The sequence below is a fragment of the Seriola aureovittata genome, chromosome 4, assembly GCF_021018895.1.
Source record: "Seriola aureovittata isolate HTS-2021-v1 ecotype China chromosome 4, ASM2101889v1, whole genome shotgun sequence".
NCBI lineage: Eukaryota > Metazoa > Chordata > Actinopteri > Carangiformes > Carangidae > Seriola > Seriola aureovittata.
The window spans coordinates 29,732,710-29,749,959 of record NC_079367.1 but is presented as its reverse complement, the minus strand read 5'-3'; the positions used below and the strand labels follow the sequence as shown (position 1 = coordinate 29,749,959).

At 43.9% G+C, this 17,250-nt stretch overlaps 1 protein-coding gene across 1 annotated transcript; it reads left to right on the top strand.

Moving 5' to 3' along the window:
- The first annotated feature begins 65 nt into the window (after positions 1 to 65).
- rnpepl1 (arginyl aminopeptidase like 1) lies at positions 66 to 16,579 on the top strand. The gene is made up of 11 exons (XM_056373628.1): positions 66 to 2,267; positions 5,293 to 5,433; positions 6,009 to 6,160; positions 7,250 to 7,366; positions 7,448 to 7,683; positions 9,107 to 9,220; positions 9,361 to 9,473; positions 11,614 to 11,722; positions 11,886 to 12,113; positions 13,730 to 13,872; positions 13,991 to 16,579. The coding sequence occupies exons 1-11, from the start codon at positions 1,776 to 1,778 to the stop codon at positions 14,297 to 14,299; spliced, it is 2,154 nt and encodes a 717-aa protein (XP_056229603.1). The 5' UTR covers positions 66 to 1,775; the 3' UTR covers positions 14,300 to 16,579.
- The last annotated feature ends 671 nt before the right edge of the window (positions 16,580 to 17,250 follow it).

Genomic DNA, 17,250 nt, shown 5'->3' with positions numbered 1-17,250 from the left:
CCTTTGACCTGGTACTGGTCTACTCAGCTCCACAGCGCCCCCCCCCCCCTCCCCCCGCTCTGCAGAAACTTTTTCCTGCGTTTGTTACTTCCTGTTTGGTTGGGAACAGATCCTCCTCTGTGCTTTGTCTTCTCCGGTGTCTCTGTTTGAGAAAATTGTCTTTGTCTTATCCTCTGTCCTCCACACACCGACACTTACACCACCTCCAGCTAACGTTAAACCCAGCGGGAGGATCTGGATTCAGTGACCGGGACAGAGAGCAGGGAGACGTGCTGAGTGCACAAGGAGGAGCCGGTGTTTGTCTGGTTCTTTTGCTCCGGGACCTGATGGATTTTACTTAAACTGCATGTCCTTAAAAACCACTAACAATGACCTCTCTGCTGCTAATGCTAATTAGACTGTCTGCTAATTAGCCGACGGTGCTAACCAGGTTAGTTAAATGAGTTAAGTAGTTACACTGCCGCTGCTTTGAACTCTTAACTCCGACACGTTCGCCGTCTGTTAAAGTGCCTGCTGTTTAAAGCTAAAGGTGCTAATTAACACAGCAGCTAGCCTCGGCTAAGTCTGAGATTAAATGTAGTCTGGGTTAAACGGACCGAAACCAGGCTAAATGTGTCGTTTGGAGGGTGAAGCTCAGCCCTCGGTGTGTGTCGTTGTTTTGAGTTAGACTTCACAGTCAGATTTTAATTTAGTTTTGAATGTAGTTTGGCCTGGTTTACATAGAGATAGATTCAGTCTGTGGTTTAAAATGGGCTTTAATGTGGACTACGTTTGGTTTAAATGGGTTTAAACTGGACTTTAACTGTTGAGTTTTCAACACTAGTGTTGTTATTGGTGTATTTCCTGTCTGGATGTGGTTTTGAGTTCAGTTGGACTTTCATTTAAGGGAGTTTTGAATTTAGTCTGATCTGACAGTTTTTGGCTTAAATGTAGACTGAGTTTGGCTTAAGGTTGTTAAACTGGACTTTAAATGAGGAAGGAGTTGGTGAACTGGGTAGGAAGTGTACTTAGTACTGAGTTGATGGTACTGGGTTTAAGCTCATTTGGGTCACAAGTGTCTTTATTAGTGTTTATTTCCAGTTTGAAGTCAAAGTAGACTTTAGGTTAAAGGGGTTTTGAATGCCGGCTGGTCGGGTACATGTCATGTAGATGGGTTAAATTGAGTTTAAATTAAGTCCTGGGCTCAGACCAGGCTGGTGAAACAGTCCTGTGTAAAGCTAGGTTATAATTGTATTGTATACAGGGCTTACTGGTCTAGGAACACGTTTAGACCCAGTTTTTGGTTTAAGTGTCCTGTTTGGAGTTCACTTCTGGTTTTTGGTTCAGTCAGGCTTTTGTTTGATGGGGTTTTGAATGTAGTCAGGGGACATGGACTCAGGTGGAGTTTGGATTTTGGTTAACTTGAGTAAATGGACTAAACTAGTCCTTTCCTAAACTGGGTAGTCGATGTAGTCTGGCCACGGTTTAGTGGGGGTCTAGAAGCAGGTAGTCCAGGTTTAAGTTCGGTTCTGGATCACAAGTGTCCTTATTTATTTCTGGTTTACATAAAGGTTTTGTTAGACTTTGGTTTAATCAGATTTTGAATGTAGTCTGGTCTAGTTTACAGGGACAGACTGTGGTTTAAAACTGGTTTAAATGTAGTCAGACCTTGTCTTTTCTGTCCTTGTGAAGACAGCCATTGCTGGTTTTGAAGTTTTAAAGAGTCCTTCTGGTTTTCGTTGGTCTTTGATGCAGTTAGTCCAGGTCTAAGTGGGGTGTAGTCCCAGGTTTGGCTCATGATGGCAGAGCTCCACCAGACTCCCACCTCTCTATGCTGCTGTCGGAAGTCACTGCCGATCTCTGGGGCCCGTTGTGTTGGGTACTCCACATGGCCCTCAGCAGCTCCAGGTCCCGGGTCTCCACGGTGCCCCCTGGTGGATGTGGCCTCAGCGTCTAACTTCAGTTGCTTCCAGCTGCGACACTTCCACTTGGACCTGCGGCTGAATTTTGCTGTGAAGGAGATGAGCGGCTGGCTGGTTCTGGATCTGATCCCAGTACAGGCGGGGATTCACACCCTCGTCCTGGACTCCCACCCCTCTCTGTTAATCCACTCCATAGACTGTAAGGTCCCTGGGGCCGGACAGGAGGAGCCCGTCTCCCTCACATACCGGATCGACCCGTTCACAGATTATGGATCATCGCTCAACATCAGCCTGCCAACAGCAGCCGTGAAACCAGGCCGACTGATCCAGATCACAATCCGCTACATCACCACAGATGGCCCGGCGGTAAGGAGACCACATCACACACTTGTTTATGATAGTTTATGAAGCCACGTGAAATATAAAGACTGTCACAGAGGGACATACAGAAAACTTGACCAGAGTTCACTTTTTTTTTTAATTAACCATAAGCACAGCAATATTTAACAACATAAAATAAAAAAAGGATTTAGGGGTGCCACTAATGACTATTTTTCTATCCATTAATCTATCGACTATTTATAAATTAGTTGAGTAATCTAAATGATTAATTTTCCTTCAGACAATCTGAATGACACTCTGGCACGGTCAATAATCCCAGATTCTGGGTTAGACATTTTCTCAAACACTAGTTCAGTGTAAATTCTCAGGCAGCAGCGGACGACGTTCTGAAAATATTTAGATATTGAAAAGCTCATCCTGCTAATGAATAGATGACAGTTACAAATGAAGTAATCCTTCACTTTTTTGTGAGTGATCTCACTGTGCGGCATAAAAAATATTAATAACAAAGTAACACTGGTGAAACAAGACTTCTAGTGAAGGGATTTGAACTGATGTGCTCAGACAGTAGCCAGTTGTAGGAATGGGAACTGTTCGGATTTTATTTCATCTTATCCCGGCCCTTATTGATCCAGCTCACACTATTACTGGTTCTTTTTTTAAAAGAATAAATTCACAAGGATTAGAATTGGTTGCTCGGCCAGTGGCTCAGTTTACAACGGTCTGCCAAGATTTGTGTTGAACTGAGATTACCAGATGGATTTACAAACATACAGCTTTCCTTTAGCTTTTCATAACAATTTGCTATTAGCTTAACCAGCGCCATGTTGTTGTGTAAAGACACACGGACACAGACAGCGGACAGAACAGATGAAAATATCTCTTTTGTGTTTGTGCTTGTTGAACAGTGGTTTGATAAAGTTCTTATTGGCCTTTTACTTTTTGTAAGTTGTGATCTCTACTTCACCTGGTTGTGTGTATATGCTGCTCTGCTGTGTGTGTGTGTGTGTGTGTGTGTGTGTGTGTGTGTGTGTGTGTGTGTGTGTGTGTGTGTGTGTGTGTGTGTGTACACTGAGTATGCAGCCGAGCAGAGGACAGAGAAGCAATGTGATCATAAATGATAAATAGAAAATAAATATATGGGGGTTAATAGCGACAATTTGTTGACTTAAAATATTGACGTCGACTTATGGCAATTAATCGCAGTAGCCCTAAAATGATGTAAAAGAAAGGTTCTCAGTGATCCCGAGTTTCATGAGGTGTAGACCAGGACTCCAGGTGAGAACGTGCATCTTTCTGTGTTTCCTGTGTTGGACGTGAAGCAGTTTCCACTGAAGAACAGTAATAACAGATTCTTACAGGCTGTTACAGACAATGGCCAAAGCAAACGGGGAAATCTACAAAGAAGAGGAATTTCAGCACGTGTGAGGTGGAGGTTCTGCTGTCAGAGGTAGAGTGCAGAAAAAAATATTTACTTAGTTCTCCGTCCTCTGGCATAAATACTTAAGAAAGATTAGACCTGGAAGCAGGTATGAATGGGGTCCAAGCCACCCATGCCACTCGCCCCCGGCTGCCCAATGAGAGCGCAATTCCGACCCGCAGGTCCGCCAGCGCAAAGCAAATCTGAGGAAACCTTTTGATACAATTCTGCAGATGTGCTGAAAAGACTTCAGGTGTGATGGACGTACAAGGGATTTATGTTGAATCTTTGGAGTTCAAAACAGAAGGAATTTCAGTTTTTCTGTGATAGGCCACGCCCACATTGGTCAATCATTACCAAATATTTTGATGTTGATGGATTGAGGGAGGGAATCGGGAATGTATTGGGAACACCAAATTCCATGTGAATCCACACAGCCAATTTTGAGATATAAACAAGAGGATTGCTCTAGGAAATCTGAAACGGCTGATATTCCAGTCATCATCATGGGCAAAATAAATCGACGCTGTCTTTAAATGTTCGCTCCCTTCTTATTCTGTCATTGACAAGGTCTTCTAACAGGGCCAAAGCTGCCATTGTTGTTGGAGCATGTATCACATCCTTTTGCGCATGCTTTTATATCCACTTATTTAATTGCATACACCTGTGAATGTGTTATTGTTTTCAATAAGGCCCACGTGTCTGTGCTGTGTAAATCAGTTTGACGAGTAACTGTTTTCACATGTGGGCCAACAGACTCATAAACCTAGAACTAGTTCCTTATGTTAGTAGTTTCACTTCATCACCTCTAAGTGTCACCAATTGACTGTAACCATTAGAAACGAGCGTATGCCAGATATGAAGCTGGCGCGGAGGAACGCAGATTCTAGCGTTAATTTCACTCATGTTAAATCCAACTGTGAGCGTGAAAGATGGCCTATGCAACGTTTTTGTGCATACTCAACGTTTGTACATGCGGCCCCTGGTGAGGACAAAGTCCAGGACCTGAACAGGTTCAGTTGCTGTGATGGAAACTGGAGGACACGAGAGGAGAGAAGACAGGTCCCTCAATAACCTGGCTGCATTGTGGACTGGGACCAGTTCAAACACTGACTGACTTTTAGAGGCAGAACTCTTCAGTATCTGAAAACTTCTAGGATTAAAGAGATGGCGGCTGTGGCTGATGAGGTAGAGCGGGTCATCCGCTAATTAGAGTGTAGGTGATTCGATCCCCAGCTCCTCCAAAAAGTGTCTTTTTGCAAGATACTGAACCCCACGTTGCCCGTGATGGCTGATCCTGTGCGTATGAATGTGTGAGTGAATGGGTGAATGTGGCAAGTACTGTTAGGGGCTTTGAGTGGTCAGTAAGACTACAAAAGCACTATATAAGTCAATGAGTGTCTGGATCCTGGTTCTCTGGATCTCTAGATGTAGAAGACATCTGGACTCTGAAGCAGTGTCATCAGATAATGGATGTAATCAATGCAACAATGATTATTGAATGATTATTTTAATTATTATTATTATTTTTTAAAAATTCATCAAATCTCTTTTTATTGATGGAAATATTCAACATCACTGAAGCTGCTGTGTGTGTGTGTGTGTGTGTGTGTGTGTGTGTGTGGTCAGATTTGGTGGCTGGACTCTGAGCTGACCTGTGGTCAGTCTCGTCCTCTGGTCTTCACTCAGGGTCACTCTGTGTGTAACCGCTCCTTCTTCCCCTGCTTCGACACACCGGCCGTCAAGAGCACATACACCGCTACTGTCAGGGTGAGTCTGACCTCTGTCCTCTGACCTCTGACACCTGGACTGTCACTGCTCTGTGTCTGAGCTGCTGTAGAGCTGGACACATACATAAGTCCACAGACCTCCACACACTGACACAGTGTTACACAGATACTGATGTACATGGATTTCAAATCACTCCAAGTTAAACTCCATTATCTAAACATGATAATAAATACAAGCAACAAGACATTGTTCAGTGTTTGACGTAAAGACTAAATATTTACACACCTTAATTATTCAGATCTGATGGGTGTCTTTTATGTGTAAAAAACACACATGCAGCTAGTGTTTTCCACTGAGTTCATTAGTATCAGTCAGGAGCTGACTTCACTTCCAGTCTGTAGGATCAAACTGTTCATCCTTTAAACTCAAAACTTTACACTGACGTTTAATTTAATGAAGTCAGCTCAGACCAGATTCAGTCCTTTAGATCAGGACTCTGGAGAGGATGTGAGTCACTGTGGAGGAGAAACAGAATGCGGAAGAGAAACTGAATTTACAGTAGTTTAACTCAAAACATTTGAAAATATCCTCCTCATCCTCCTCTTCCTCTTCAGGTCCCAGATGGAGTGACGGTTCTGATGAGTGCATCTCGGAGTTCCTACTCCAAACAGGACCGGGTCTTCCAGTTCTCCATGGAGTTTCCTGTCCCGTCTTACCTGGTGGCGTTGGTGGCAGGAGAGCTGCAGCACGTGGACGTCGGCCCGAGGTCGGTCAGACGACAAACATGAATAACGCATAATTTCTCTCAAGCACACACTGTTGAACAACAGCAGTGACCTGCACCAATAACAAGGGTGTCATTGTTACACGTATTGTAAATGTGTCCCAGTACCACAGGATTGAATACAGTACATCCAGGTTCATAGTTTTAACTGTCTGCTCACAGTAGACTCCTGAGGGCAGCGATAATATCTTGACCAGAGGACACAGACCTCAGGTCAGTGTGTGATCTTTCAGTCCACAGATGTGATCAGTAGATTGACAGTGATTCAACATCACTTTTTTTTTTAAAGTATATTTTTTTGGGCTTTTTATGCCTTTATTTGATAGTATAGTGGAGAGAGACAGGAAACGGGGAGAGAGGGGGAATGACATGCAGCGAAAGGCCGTCCGATGCGGGATTCGAGCCGGGGCCAACTGCAGCGAGGACTGTAGCCTCTACACATGGGGCGCCTGCATAGACCACTACGCTACACGACGCCCCTTCAACATCACTTTTGACTGAACTTTATCTTCACAATTCCAAAATAAACCTGTTCTGGTTCAGTCTCTCCATTCAGTCTCATCCAGCTGTTCTCAGAGAAACATCTGTTTTCAGCCTCTGTCCTCTACCTGTTGAGCAGCAAACAGCAGACAGACTCAGTCAGAGAGCAGCTGGTGAACATAGTGGAACATTTAGCAGCTAAAGAGGAACTGGTGGAGACCAAACAGCTAAAAGAAAGAGAGGGAACACTGGACTGAGATTAATCAGGTCACACAGACACCACCACAGATAGATCGCCATGTTGATCTGTAACAGCTGGATGTGGAGATAAGCAGCTGATTGTTATTACACTCAACATGTCAACTTAAAAGGTGATGAGATGTGTGTGTTTATGACGTGTTTGTGCTTAAAAGACAGAAATCAGTCGACAAATACTGTGTCAACCTGTAAACTATCCACCATGTGTAAATCTGTAAATCTTAGTATGTATGACCATCAGGATTAAACTGACAGATTTGCTGAGTTTTGATGAAGATCACATGTAACAGGACTGATGTGACCTTTGACCCCTGCCTGTCCTCCTCTAATTAGAAGTCGTGTGTGGGCAGAGCCATGTCTGTTGTCCTGTGCAGTGAAGAAGTTGGGAGGCAGTGTGGAGCGCTGGCTGGGCGTGGCCGAGGAGCTTTTTGGGCCTTACCTGTGGGGCCGGTGAGTTCACAGTTTTATGAGACGCGGTTTTATCTCGCAATGACTGAAAATACAAGTATAACAACCTCCACCGTCCCTCAGGTGTGACATCGTGTTCCTCCCCCCCTCCTTCCCGATCGTTGCCATGGAGAACCCCTGTCTCACCTTTATCATCGCCTCCATCCTGGAGAGCAGCGAATTTCTGCTGATTGACGTCATCCACGAGATCGCCCACGGCTGGTTCGGAAACGCCGTCACCAACGCCACGTGGGAGGAGATGTGGCTGAGTGAAGGGCTGGCAACATATGCCCAGAGGAGGATAACTACTGAGGCCTATGGTAAGGAGTACTGCTGACAATACTGATGAAAATACTACTACTGATATTATCACTACTGAGGCTTATGATAGAAGTACTCCTGAAGATACTGCTGAAAATACTGCTGAAAATACTACCACTACTGATACTATCACTACTGAGGCTTACGGTAGGAGTACTGCTGAAAATACTGCTGAAATACTGCGAAAATACTGTTGAAAATACTGCAGAAACTATTACTACCGATACTATCACTACTGAGGCATATGGTATGAGTACTGCAGAAAATACTTCGAAAATACCGCTGAAAATACTGCAGAAAAATACTACAGTACTGAGGCCCATGTTAGTTTTAGTATTGAGTATTTTTTAAAGTAAAATGTTCTCAAAGAGCAAATTAAACCTCCTTAACCCATTCATACCGGTTGCTGCGTAGCGCAACATTGTTGATTCCTCGTCATTTTCATGATATATTTATACATATTTTACATATTTATATGCTGCATGCATCATGAAAATGACGAGGAATCAACAATGCTGCGCTACGCAGCAACCGGTATGAATGGGTTAAAGATCAAGTAAATTTGAAGCAGTTTGAATTTGCTCCTGCTAACAGACTCAGATATGATGTCATCTGAAATATAATGTATTGGGTTTCATGGATTTTATTTATTTGTATGTATTTAAGTTTCAGTACTAATAGTAATATTATGCCTGCTCGCTACAGAATACTGTACATAACCCCTTAAAGATAATTGTTGGGTCTGAGATCTGCCTCACGAACAGGATACCATAAATGTTGGGTCTGTAGACACGGGGCACCATATGGTGGACCTTCAGTTATATATCAATTTATTGGCTATCATACATTAAGAAAATATTGATATTAAAAATATTAATATTAAATAGTAATTTTAAAATGAATTAAAATCCAAAGACAAAAAGGGAAGAGGAAGAACAAAGGAGATCTGGTTTTGTTTGGTGACACCCTGGGGGGTCACATGTCACACACTGACCAACACTGACTGGTCAGTGAAGTCCCTGGGGGAGGGTCGTCCCCTGGTGTGAACAGTGAGGAAAGTGAGTTCTATTGTCTGTAGAACAAATAGCATGTGGTCTCTTGTATGAGTCCCAAAATAATTAATTAATAATCAATATTTCACTGTCCATTCATTTAACCATAAATTATTCTTTTAATATCCAATCAAAAATATCTTAATTAAAGCCTTAATTAAGGCTTTGTTATTAACCAACTGTTAAGGTAAAAATGAAGAGGTGTAGTGTTGTTTCAGAGGTGTTTCACAGTGTAGTACAGGAGCACACTGTCCACATACTTTTGGCCATATACTGTATCACTACAAAGGCCAAGCAACCAGCTGCTGTTACTACAACACCTGCAGTAGTACTGGATGAAACGGACTAACTCTTCCCTCCTCATCTTCAGGTGAGGCGTTCACCTGTCTGGAAACTGTCGTGCGTTTGGATGCCCTCCACAGACAGTTGCGTCTCCTTGGAGACAACAACCCTATGAGTAAACTACAGGTCAAGTTTGAGCCAGGTAACCAGACACATACAGAAACACACACACACACACACACACACACACACACACACACACACACACACACACACACACACATTTGTGAGTGACACTGACACAGGTGAGTTGACATCATTGTCCCCTCCTCCCTCCTCCAGGTGTTAACCCCAGCACTCTGATGAACCTGTTCACCTACGAGAAAGGTTTCTGTTTTGTGTCGTACCTGTCTCAGCTCTGTGGTGACGTCCGCCGCTTCGACTGTTTCCTCAGGGTCAGTACACACATGCACGCCATTCCAGTGAGGACACTCTCTGACATCACACATTCTGTAGACCACTGGTTGGCAACTGGCAACCCACAAGCCAAAACTGGCCCGCCAGCAACAATATCTGGCCCGCCAAATTATTTTGGTATGATTTTTTTTTTTTTTTTTTTTTTTATCTAAAAAAAGAAAAAATGGATGTCCGTCTTAGTAGCAACAGTCACCCACAGAATCACTTCCCTTTACCAATTTTGACTAGAAAATAAAGGAGAAAGAAAGTCAGCTTTTTGTTTTGTTTTGTTTTTTGTTTTTTTGCAGCAATGCTTTATTTTTTATTTCAAGGTATTGTGAGCTTTTATACTGAGAAGTTCTGAAAGGAAGTTCCAAAGGTTCTATTGCTTACTTGACAAACCTCTGACAGAGCAGATATACGATGTGTGATATGAAATAAATAACGAGAAGAAGAATAATAATGAGTTCAGTAAATCAGTCAGTCTCATATATAATATGAAGCTGTGGGTGAACGAACTTACAAACAAGCGTCAAAGCAGCGGAAAGATAGGAACCACAACTTCTGGTCAGGACTTTCAGAATAAAATCGGAGCGAAAACAGAATGCCGATGATGAGCAAGATCGTGGATTGTGATTCTACCCTAAAAAGAAAAAAACAATTGTCCACACAGCCACAGGAAGACATGTACATGAACACAGTCAAACACAAAACAAAGACAGACTCAGATGAGCTCAGACCTCCTCTGTCAGTGTACGAGGCAGATATATTTGAATGTCACATGATTGTTTACAAAAAGACAGGGACACACTGACTAAAGCTCCTGGTGTGATGACTGATGGGACCAAGTTGGACTGGCTCTGTTCCAGTCTACGTCAAGTGGTCTGTTCCAGTCTGGGCCAGGGGACCTATTCCAGTTTTGGTCAGGTGGTCTTTTCCAGTCTGGGTCTGCTGATTGTCAAAAACATTTAAAAGAAACAAATGAAAGTCAGAGTGTAATGTTAATCATTGAGTGTTTGTCACACTCAACTGTCAGAATCAAAAGAGACTTAAGTGAGGGACATCACTGAAGCTTCAGTGCAGTAGGAGACCTTGGTCTAAGGAGCTCAAGTAAAGAAGTACAGGTAAAGTTCAAAGTTAGAGCTAGTTATACATGTTAGGATGTTAAAAGTGTTAGGAGAGGAGGTGCTCTCTGAAGAGAGAAGTCTTCAACAGATTCTTGAAGATAGAGAGCGACGCTCCTGCTCTGATAGACTTTAGTAGCTTGTTCCACTATTGAGGAACCACAGACTAAAACATTCTGGACTGAGACTGTCCAGGTGAGAGATGACCATGGTCTGGACTAAGAGCTGGGTGGAGTACTGAGGCAGGTAAGACCTGATTTTTCTGATGTTGTATAGAGCAAAGAGACATGACCAGGAGATATAAGGATATGATATAAGAAGCCATGTGAGCAGATAATTGGACCTAAGGAGGTGGTGTTTATTATGAGGAGGGGTCCCAGTACTGACCCCTGGGGAACTCCAGTGGGGAGGGGATGGGATAAGGACATACTGTGTCTTTGCCATGACGCACTGAAGGAGCGACCAGTATGATAAGATTCAAGCCAAGAAAGGGTTTTGCCATCCTGCTGTCTGTCAGAGAGCACAGACAGCAGGATGGTTCACTGTATCAAAGGCTGCTGAGAGGTCCAGCAAGATAAGAACTGAGGACAGACCTGCAGCTCCAGCTGCTCTTAGAGTTTCTGTCACAGACAACAGGGCTGTTTCAGTGGAGTGGTCGCTCTTAAAGTCTGACTGATTTGGATCAAGGGGGTCATTCCATGAGAGGAAATCTGAGACCTTCTTAAAAACTACCCTCTGTATATACTTAGATAAGAATGGAAGTAGAGAGCCCAGTTGTTAGTTCTCCACTTGAGCAGAATCCAGTGAGGGTTTTTTGAGCTACCTGAGTCTGTTTGAATGTGATTGGAAATGAATGGAGGAGGTGTGCACCTCAGTGGTCTGACTGCTGGATAAAGACTACACAGCTGTTTCCTTCTTGTATTGCAGTGATATGTTGTCTTAAACCTTTAGAGGGGTCACAGGAGCCAGGTCAGAGGTCAGTATAAACAGCTCTGTCTGCTGTTTGTGTTTTCAGGATTACATCTCACAGTTTAAGTTTAAAAGCGTTGTGGCTCAGGACCTCATCGACTACTTCCTGGGTTATTTCCCCGAGCTGCAGGGCGCGGCTGTGGCTCAGAAAGAAGGTGAGGAGGCAGTGGGGGGTCTTGGTTGGGTGGGGGTGTTAACTGAACTGAGCACCTGAATATTTAATTTACTGACTTCCACCATAACAGAAATCTGTGTGTGTTTTTGGAGAAGTTAAAGTGTGAACCCCCCTCCTTCCCCCGTCCTGGTGCTGGTCCTCAGGTCTGGAGTTTGAGCGCTGGCTCAGCGGCTGTGGGCCTCCTCTGTATGAACCGGATCTGTCAGCAGGGAGCACTCTGATCCAGCCGGTCCAGGATCTGTGTGATCTGTGGAGGAGCATCGAGTCCCCAGACCTGCAGACCCTGACCACCTTTGACCTCTCAGCCTGGAGCACCTTTCAGATCGTCCTTTTCCTGGACCGCATGCTGGACCACTCACCGCTGCCACACGGTAATACTACTAGTACTACTACTACCAATACTACTAATACTACTAGTATTAATACTATTGCTAATACTACTACTGCTAGTACTGCTAATAATACCACTACCACTACTACCTTTACTAATACCACTACTACTGCCACACTAGTACTACTCGTTCTAGTACTACAACCTGCTCTCATTTAGGACTGAATGACTGGTTATGTTGGAGTAAAGCTGCTGTGAGACAGAAAGGTGTAACAAGGCTGAGAATATTGGCTCCCTCTGATCCTGGACCATCCTGGACCACCCACCTCAGACCCCTACTGTTAACCTACCATAATCTCACCATGAAGCCAGGCAGAGTGAGGTGAAGCTTGTACGCATGGTTTATTGATCCAGACCTGATGATGATTTGCTGAATGATCAGTTCCCTGCCAGTGCCTGGCTGCAGCAGGAGCACTCAGTCCTCAGAGACTCCCCCGAGTCCAGACCACATCTGTACTCGGTCTCAGATCTCATGTTGGACTCTTGAGTCCTCTAAGGTCCTGACTGTGAGTCACTGACAGCAGTGATGAATCTGTGTTTGGTCAGTGTCAGCAAAACCCTGAAGACAGAGGATACGAGTCAGTAACTGACCCGTCTGTTACTGAAGAGTCTGTTACTGATTGTTACTGACTGGTCTCTTGCTGACTGTTACTGACTGGTCTGTTACTGACCGGTCGTAGGGTGGTGTTCTCCACCTCGAGCTCACGTACAGCCTGTGACAGCTGTCTGAGTCTCCTCTGGGTCCTGGTTGATCCTACTCAGCTCTGCTGTGACCTCCTGGCTGTCTTGCTTTAGCTGTTGGGTAGTATCAGACTCAGCTAGCTTGGCCACAGTGAGCTCTCTGAACTCAGTGAAGTCCAGCTCCAGGAGGGAGAAGCTCCCTCTTAGTTGTTGGAGGAGTTTGGGGGGTGTTGGAGGAGTGGGACCAGACTGACTGGTTGTTAGTTTCAGGTCTGCTTCTTCTGTGACTTCTGTTATTCTCCTCTTCCTTTTTTTTTTTTTCAGTTAACTATTTTTTTATATTTTAGTAGATGAATCTTTTAAAAGAATGTGTGTTTCACTTCTTTCAGTGTTGTAGATGAAGTGCCTTCGTATTCAGCCTCTTGTCTTACCTCATCTTCAGGTTTGGTGTCAGGGAGCAGGATAGTTGGTTCACTCCTTGCTGTCTGTTAGATTTAGATGTGCTGAGATCTTCTCTTGTTGGTGATATAAAAGGTACTTTTGTTGCTGTTTTTCTTCTTTTTTCGATCTTTGTACCTTTATGTTGCTTTTCATTGATTTTCGGTTTCCTCTGTTTTGTTTTTTAATCCAAAAGTTGAGGAAATTTCTGGAGTTAATTTTGTCTGACTTCTCTCTCACCATGGAAATCTCTCATGCCCAAATCAGACCCAGCTGGAGTTGAGCTCCATCTCCCTCAAAATCATATCATCATATCACACGCCTTTTTAAATCCTCCAGTACTGCTAACAACATATGGGTCTCGATGAGTAATTCAAAAGACTACAAAGAGAGATGTTTGAGGTGATTTCTCTCTCTCTCTCTCTCTCTCTCTCTCTCTCTCTCTCTCTCTCTCTGTGTCTTTCTCTGTCTCTGCAGATGTGATGGTGAGTCTGTCTGGTTGTTACTCGACTCTGTTTGATGGTCTGAATGCTGAGGTTCAGATCCGCTGGCTGCAGATGGTGGTGAGGAACACATTCTACCCAGACCTGCCCCGTGTCCGGGCCTTCCTCCACAAACACGTGAGAACATGAGAACATACATTGTGGTACTACTGCTGAGACTACGCGAAGACTTCATTTAGTACAGTTCCCATAATGCTTTGTAAGGGTCTCTGTTCAACATGAATTCTGTCCACAGACGTCCAGGATGTATACGTTGCCACTGTACGAAGACCTAGTTGCCGGGGTGATGAAGTGCGTTGCTGTGGAGATTTTCTACCAGACTCAGCGTCGCCTGCATCCAAACCTGAGACGGACGTTACAGCAGATCCTGTTCCAGACGAGCTCCGCCCCAGCCAATCAGAATGGTCAAGCTCTGTCCACGTTACCCCCTTCCCCCTCCCCCTCCACACAGCCACCACAGCCTGCTGCCACAGCAACAGCCTCTGCTGCCGCCGCTGGAACAACAACCGCTATCGCTCTGAGGGACGTCAACGTGTCAGCGTGAAGTACACCTTTACAGTGGTGACGGAGTGATGGAGGGTCAATGCTTTTACATGGTCTGTTGTTCCCATGGTGACAAAATGTTGTCATTATCAGATGTGTGATGTAAGGTGTTGCTGTGGCAACAGCAGCCGCTAACTGAGGGCTACACACATGAAAGTTTAAGCACTGTGATATCACGACATGAAGTTCACTCCAGAGCTTTTAAAGTCTGGGTCGTGGGTGGTTAAACTGGGGGGTGGGGGGTCAGATATCATGGTGTGGGGCTGCTGCTTCATCATGTGACAGTTTTTAAGCTCAACTCAAAACCCTCCATGTTTCTGAGGGTCTGCAGACACACCTGGGTACACTCCACACCTGTACCCTGAGTTCATCAGGACCTTTAACCTTTGAGCTTTTGTGTTGGTCAAACTGACCAGAGTGTGGTGAAGATTGAAACTTTTAGATTTTTGCTCTTGGTGCAATTTAACTGATGACTTGAAAAGAGACGTGACTTTTGTTCTGTGCTTCAGTCTCAGCAGAATCAGTTTGATGCGATCGGTTTGCTCTTGAGTCCAGCTCAGGTGAGGCTCCAGCAAGGTGACCTCACTGCTGAATCATTCTTCATTTTTAAGTTCAGTGATCTTGGCATTATTAACCAATCCTTTGCAGAAAACCTGGTTAGTGAACAGAACCTGTGTGAGGGTTGTCTATGATCAGATGAGCTGCAGGTGTCCTTAGATGCTCAGGGTCTGTCCTGCAGCATGTGGAGGTTCCTCAGAGGCACACTTGGCTGATGAAGACATCCTGACACACAGACACTCTCTCTCTCTCTCTCTCTCTCTCTCTCTCTCTCTCTCACACACACACACACCCACACACAGTCTCCATGACATGAATCATGATCAAGCCCAGAGTTACAGAGGACACAGTGAATATATATGGTATTTGATATGTATATATATATATATATAAAATCAAAGATTTTATTTTGAAAGATTCCTCACTGGTAACGCCCTGTATTTCTCAGTGTGTGATAACAGGATGTAAACTGTTCTTCATGAAGAGCAAATTGTTGGATGATCTGTTAAACCATCAGTGAATTGAACAGGTCACAAAGTCCTTCAGTCTCCATTTCAGATCCCACAGGAACACTTGTGGACCAGGTGACTTTTTAGCCCTCCTTGGCTATGATTGGTGCATTGAGGCAAAGAGACGGTGCTTAAGATTGATCAATATCTGTGTGATCATGAGTAAACCAAGTGTGACATGCTGAAACCAGAGTAGTGGAGTGTCATTCGATTACGACTGCCAGGGTGCATTTCACTGACAAACATCCAGTCACAGTAAACAGTGTTAAAACCTGCAAGACCTGCAGTAGTGCTGTCCCCCTTTATGATCTGAACCAGACTGTGTCGGCCTGTCTGGAAACATCCTGGTGATTCACTACAGGAAGTGATGAGGAAGGTTTCCAGCTGCTTCCTCATTCTCCAGGGAGCTCAGATGGAAACTCCCTCAGAGTGCAGTGTCATGATTTCTGAGTAAGAGGCACTTGAGTGTAGATGTAGCTGTGATCTTGTAGACCTGAGACCTTCACTGCTCTGTTAACTGTCTCTGAGTCGGTTCCTTTAACTAACTGCTGCTTTTAACCGCAGTAACAGCTCAATAACCAAACATGTAGCTGATACCTGACCCCTCAGGTACCTCCATCTGACTGATCCTGCAGACCAGGAACAGGACCAGGACTCTGCGCTCCTCGCTAACCCTCTGATCCATCCGTCTGAAAGTTGAACTGGACATTTATCAGGGAGGCAGAGTCTTTGTATGACAGGACTCGGTGGGAAAACCCTAACCAGCAGACTTCACCTGAGTGGCCTTAACGCTGCCTTCACTGCAGATGGGAACTGAGCCGTTTCAGTGAGAGTTCAGACGCAAGTTCTGCTCTTCTGGTCCTGTTTGTTCTTCGTCTCTTTAATGATGATCCTGACTGTTTGTACCTGAAATCACCAGCAGAAAAAATGCAGGCTTTAATGTAGCTTCCTGGGTTAGGGTTAGCTGACCCTGAGCGCCTCCACAGACAGATTTATAATCAACATGTGATTCAGAATAAACACTTGAAATTACCAAAGGTGTTTTTTTAATTTACTGACACCATGTGACTCCAGGGTTGGTGGGGCGGGACAGTGGGCGTGATCCAGAAATCTATGAAATCTTATTTAAAATGTTTTTGTTTTGTTTTTTGGCTTGTCTTTCTTTTAGTTCATAACATGTATTAAAACTACATTTATATTATTCTTTTATGTCATCACGTTTACATCTTTAATACATACTTAAATATTTATCGACATGTTCAGTTTTTTTTCTGGTCTCTTCATCATAAAACAGCAGCGTCATGTTTTATAATTAATTTTATGCTTTTATTTTCAGTTAAACCGGAAATGTAAAGTCGAACATGTATTTCATAATGTCAGCAGTTTCCGGAAAGTATCGGAAGTGCGGTGAGCGTGCCTTCAAATTAAAAGCTTTAGAATGCAGCTGAGATGAGTGAGGCGAAACGGGAACAGTTTCACACTGTATGTCTCTGTTTTCAGCTGCTCTTTCTCACCTGAACACTCGGCTCTAAAATCATCAGTTCAGAGCAGATTAAGTGTTTTAGCTCTCTGGTTTCTGTCTCGGAAAGGCCTGCACAGCACTGTCACTGTTTAACTGCCACTGCACGTCACTGCGTCATTCTGCGTCATTCTTCTGTTGCTGTGAACAAATCTACTCGGTCCATTCATATAAAATAACTTCTGTAAAAGTCAGACGCAGGTCAAGTTTCCTAATCACATGTAAACATTAGATTAATAAACAGAAATCCTCTGATGATGTCAAAGTAAATCAAAACAGATTCTATTGACTCTAGTTTAAAACAGATAAAACCATCTGGAAGGGAAGTTGTACTTATTTATATATAGATTCATTGTGGGGCCTGTT

Coding starts and splice junctions, on each gene's coding strand:
- rnpepl1 (XM_056373628.1), top strand. CDS start 1,776: ATGATGGCAGAGCTCCACCAGACTCCCACCTCTCTATGCTGCTGTCGG. Junction 2,268..5,292: donor TCACCACAGATGGCCCGGCG/GTAAGGAGACCA, acceptor GTGTGTGGTCAG/ATTTGGTGGCTGGACTCTGA. Junction 9,474..11,613: donor GCTTCGACTGTTTCCTCAGG/GTCAGTACACAC, acceptor TTGTGTTTTCAG/GATTACATCTCACAGTTTAA.